Genomic DNA, 3,526 nt, shown 5'->3' on the forward strand with positions numbered 1-3,526 from the left:
GCCGGCCTGGCGGAGGCGGGCGCAGTACTGGTCGGTGGCCTTCACGGCGCCCACCAGCCCCTCGGCGCAGCGGCGCATCTGGCCGATGGTGTCGGCCGCCTCGATCAAGTCGCGGTACCGCTCGCCCACCATCTGCCGCAGCTCCTCCTTCTTGTGCTCAATCTCGGCCCGAACCTGGCGCTCCAGCCCGCGAATCTCCTCCGCGCCATGGCTCTCGAAAAGCGCCGCGGGGTCCCTAAGATCCAGCCGCTTCAGAGCTGGGGAGGCGGCCGCGGCTGCCATGATGGACTCTTCAGCCGCCCAACAGGCTACTTCCGCCCGGGGGGGGGGGGCCCGGGGGCCGGAAGCGCTTCCGGCCCGCTGAGGGCCATGCTTGTTCGGGGGTGGCCGAGGGGCGGGACCGCCGATGGGCGGCACTTTTTTAAAAGGAAACTGTGTGGTGGTTGATTCTCGAAGGCTGGCGGTTCCTCTGCGGGTCCATCCTCTAGTGGATCTGAAGCCCCTCCCAGCGCGGGTGGAGCCTTTCCAAGTTGGAGGTAATTATAACCAAGCGCCCGCGGTCTGATTGAAACGCCTTCTCGGGGTGCTCGGGTCCCTCGCTAGGTCTGTCGCGGCCCCGGGACAGGGGTCCTTCTCCTGAGACGGCGCAGTTGCACTCTCGGCCGGTCCCCTTCCACTAGGCTCCCTCGGCCGCCCCTGTGTCCTGGGCGGGCTGGGGAGCCGGGTGGTCGCACAATGCTGACCGTAGGTGCTGGACTGGACCCTCACCCCTGGCTCTCGGCGTGCAGCCTTCTGGGGCGTCCTTGTTATTCGTTATTTACTCTGGTCATCCACCGAATGCAATGTTAGGAAAAGGGAAGCCTGAGTCCGTTTTTGTTCATTGGAAAGTAACTTCACAGATGCTCTGGACCGGGCCTGAGCACCGGCACAGGCTCTCCCTTAAGGGGTGTGTGCGCGCGCTCGTTTGCTTCTGGTTTTCTTTTGTTGTTGGTTATTTCTTTGGGGTTTTCGTTTTGTGTTTCAAACCAGTGTTATACCATCAGAGATGTATTCCCTGATATAACCTTACACTGGCACCAGTCTGGAGAGGAGGGTAGTGGGCAGTGAGGAAACGACCCAAATGCCTGAGAAAACAACGTCTGGGGGTGGGGCAAGGGAAATGGGTTGGGGGGAGGACGCCTAACACTGACTCAGTGATAATGAAACTTCGAGAGTGTGGCCTGTCTCTTCTAAGTATTTCCAAGACCCTTCATTTTAAAAAAAGCATTTATTATTGAAGATTTCATATCCACACTAATGTAGAGAGAATGGTATAATGGGCCCACCAGCTGGGTTTTACACTTACTAAGTCACGGTCAGTCTCATGTGTATCCCTACCCACTCCCTCTCCCTCCCACCACCTCCATTATTTTGAGGTGAATCCTGTAAATAAACCGTTCATTTATAATATTCTAGTTTACCTCACAATAGCCCTACAATCTAGGGAATTTTACAGGTGGATAACCTGGGCCCCAGAGAGGCAAACAGATTTTACTCAGTGTCATTTTCAAAGCCTGTCCACAAAATGCTCCGATACACTTCAGCCCTGCAGAGTAGGTAGGAATAATTATTCTATGCATGACAAAAAAACCAGAGAAGCTTATTTATTCCTGCCCAAGTCACATGGTTACTAAGGGACAGAATCAGCCCTCCCACAAACTCAAAGCACTCCCTGGTTGCAGGTCTGCACTTTGCTGTCACTGCAGTGCCATTCTGTGGGGACACTTGTTGGTGTTTGACTTCCCAGCACCTGCAGAACCTCTTTTCTGTGTTTGAGAAAATTACTGCCTTATGGCAAGATCTGTTCCCCTTACAGCTAAGCTGGGATCAGCCAATCAGACACAACCACCTAGGACTTTACTTTTTTTTATAAAGATACTTTTCATTTTTTATTTATTTATTTATTTATTTATTTATGGCTGCATTGGATCTTCGTTGCTGCGTGCAGGCTTTCTCTGGTTGCGGTGAGTGGGGGCTGCCCTTCATTGCGGTGTGTGGGCTTCTCACTGCGGTGGCTTCTCTTGTTGCAGAACATGGGCTCTAGGCGCGTGGGCTTCAGTAGTTGTGGCTCACGGGTTTAGCTGCTCCGCAGCATGTGGATTTTCCCGGACCAGGGCTCAAACCCGTGTTGCCTGCATTGGCAGGCGGACTCTTAACCACTGTGCCACCAGGGAAGTCGCACCTAGGACTTTATAGATGGAGAGCTAGTGATGTCAAGGAACAGGGACAGTGGAGACTTCGTTTTGATGGTGACAGAGGCGTCCCCTGCAAACATCCAGTCTCCAGGGGCAGCAGAGACATTGAATCCAGCTGCAGCGCTCAGCTGCCAGTGCCAGCGGTGGTGCTGGTGACAGCTATGGGTGACCAGAACGATGTCCTCATCACAATCGCCCTGAGGCGTGTTCTGACTGGGTTCTGAAGGTTAGCTTCCCTTTGTCCCTGTTTGCTGAGCCCGGTTCCCCAACTTTCCCAGAGATTCTGAGTCATCTGATATCTTATCGATAAATTTCGTTTATTTGAAAAGCAAAAACACTTTCAATTGCTTGCCTTAGAGACCCTAACTGACCCAGACTCCCCTAGTTTCCAGCTCCACGAGAGTTTGGCTGGCCTCTTTCAAATGGCAAGAGGGAGGAATGTGAACAGTCAGCTACGGTTTGCACGGGGTGGCCGGCACTTGCACACACACTGTCATTTCAGGTAGAGGAAAGGCAAGCTCGTCAGCTGACATCACCGCAGAGTGTGTTCTGCAGGCAGGGCTTTCCCTACCCCTTCTCTCTGCTTTCGTAGCCCAGGTCACCCGCCACTGTTGCTCTTCTGCTCGCAGATCCAAGTGCCTAACAGAGGCTGTTACCACACCGGCTTCTTGCCTGCGTGCTGCGAAAGCTCTGTGTCTTTGACTCTTTATTCTCCACATCTGCTTTCCCATTCCCCCGGCATTGAAGAGGCAGAGCCCTTCCTTCTTCCGCCTTCTGCGTTGTGGCCCCATAAAAGCAGGATGTGGGCAAAGAGCTCAGCTTCAGCAGCCGGGCCAGGCGCTGGGCTGAACCAGGGTCAGAGATGAGAAACCGTCTGCAGCCGGGCCAGGTGCTGGGCTGAACTGGGGGCAGAGATGAGAAACCGTCTTTTTTTTTTTTTTTGTCTCAGGCACACAAGTAAGAGGCACCTCCTCGTTTTATTGCCATCTTTTAATTTTGGCTTAGAGATGAGTGCGTATGTGTGTATCTTGTGGCAGCTCTTGATGTCAGATTTTCTTCCTTTCACGTTAAATCTTTTTGGGTGGAATTTTAAGCATCCAGTATTTAAGTTCAAGAGATTCCATGTAGATCACCCTGGGCTTCTGAAGTCAAACCTAGGTATTCTGCCAGTTATATAATATAGCTGTAGTTTGGAGCACCACCTAGGCACTCTGCATATATCTTTAATTCTCGCAATAATTCTATAGCATAGGTGGTCTTACACTCATTTGATTGGTAAAACAAGGTTTCAG

At 52.5% G+C, this 3,526-nt stretch overlaps 1 protein-coding gene across 1 annotated transcript in view; it reads right to left on the bottom strand.

Moving 5' to 3' along the window:
- Window positions 1–282, bottom strand: part of COG1 (component of oligomeric golgi complex 1) — a 13,537-nt gene extending 13,255 nt beyond the window's left edge. Inside the window, exon 1 of the mRNA XM_007454417.1 lies at window positions 7–282. Coding sequence (XP_007454479.1) covers window positions 7–282 — 276 coding nt within the window. The remainder of the gene's footprint in view (window positions 1–6) is intronic.
- Window positions 283–3,526: the final 3,244 nt, after the last annotated feature.

The sequence above is a fragment of the Lipotes vexillifer genome, unplaced genomic scaffold, assembly GCF_000442215.2.
Source record: "Lipotes vexillifer unplaced genomic scaffold, Lipotes_vexillifer_v1.1 scaffold518, whole genome shotgun sequence".
Classification (NCBI taxonomy): domain Eukaryota; kingdom Metazoa; phylum Chordata; class Mammalia; order Artiodactyla; family Lipotidae; genus Lipotes; species Lipotes vexillifer.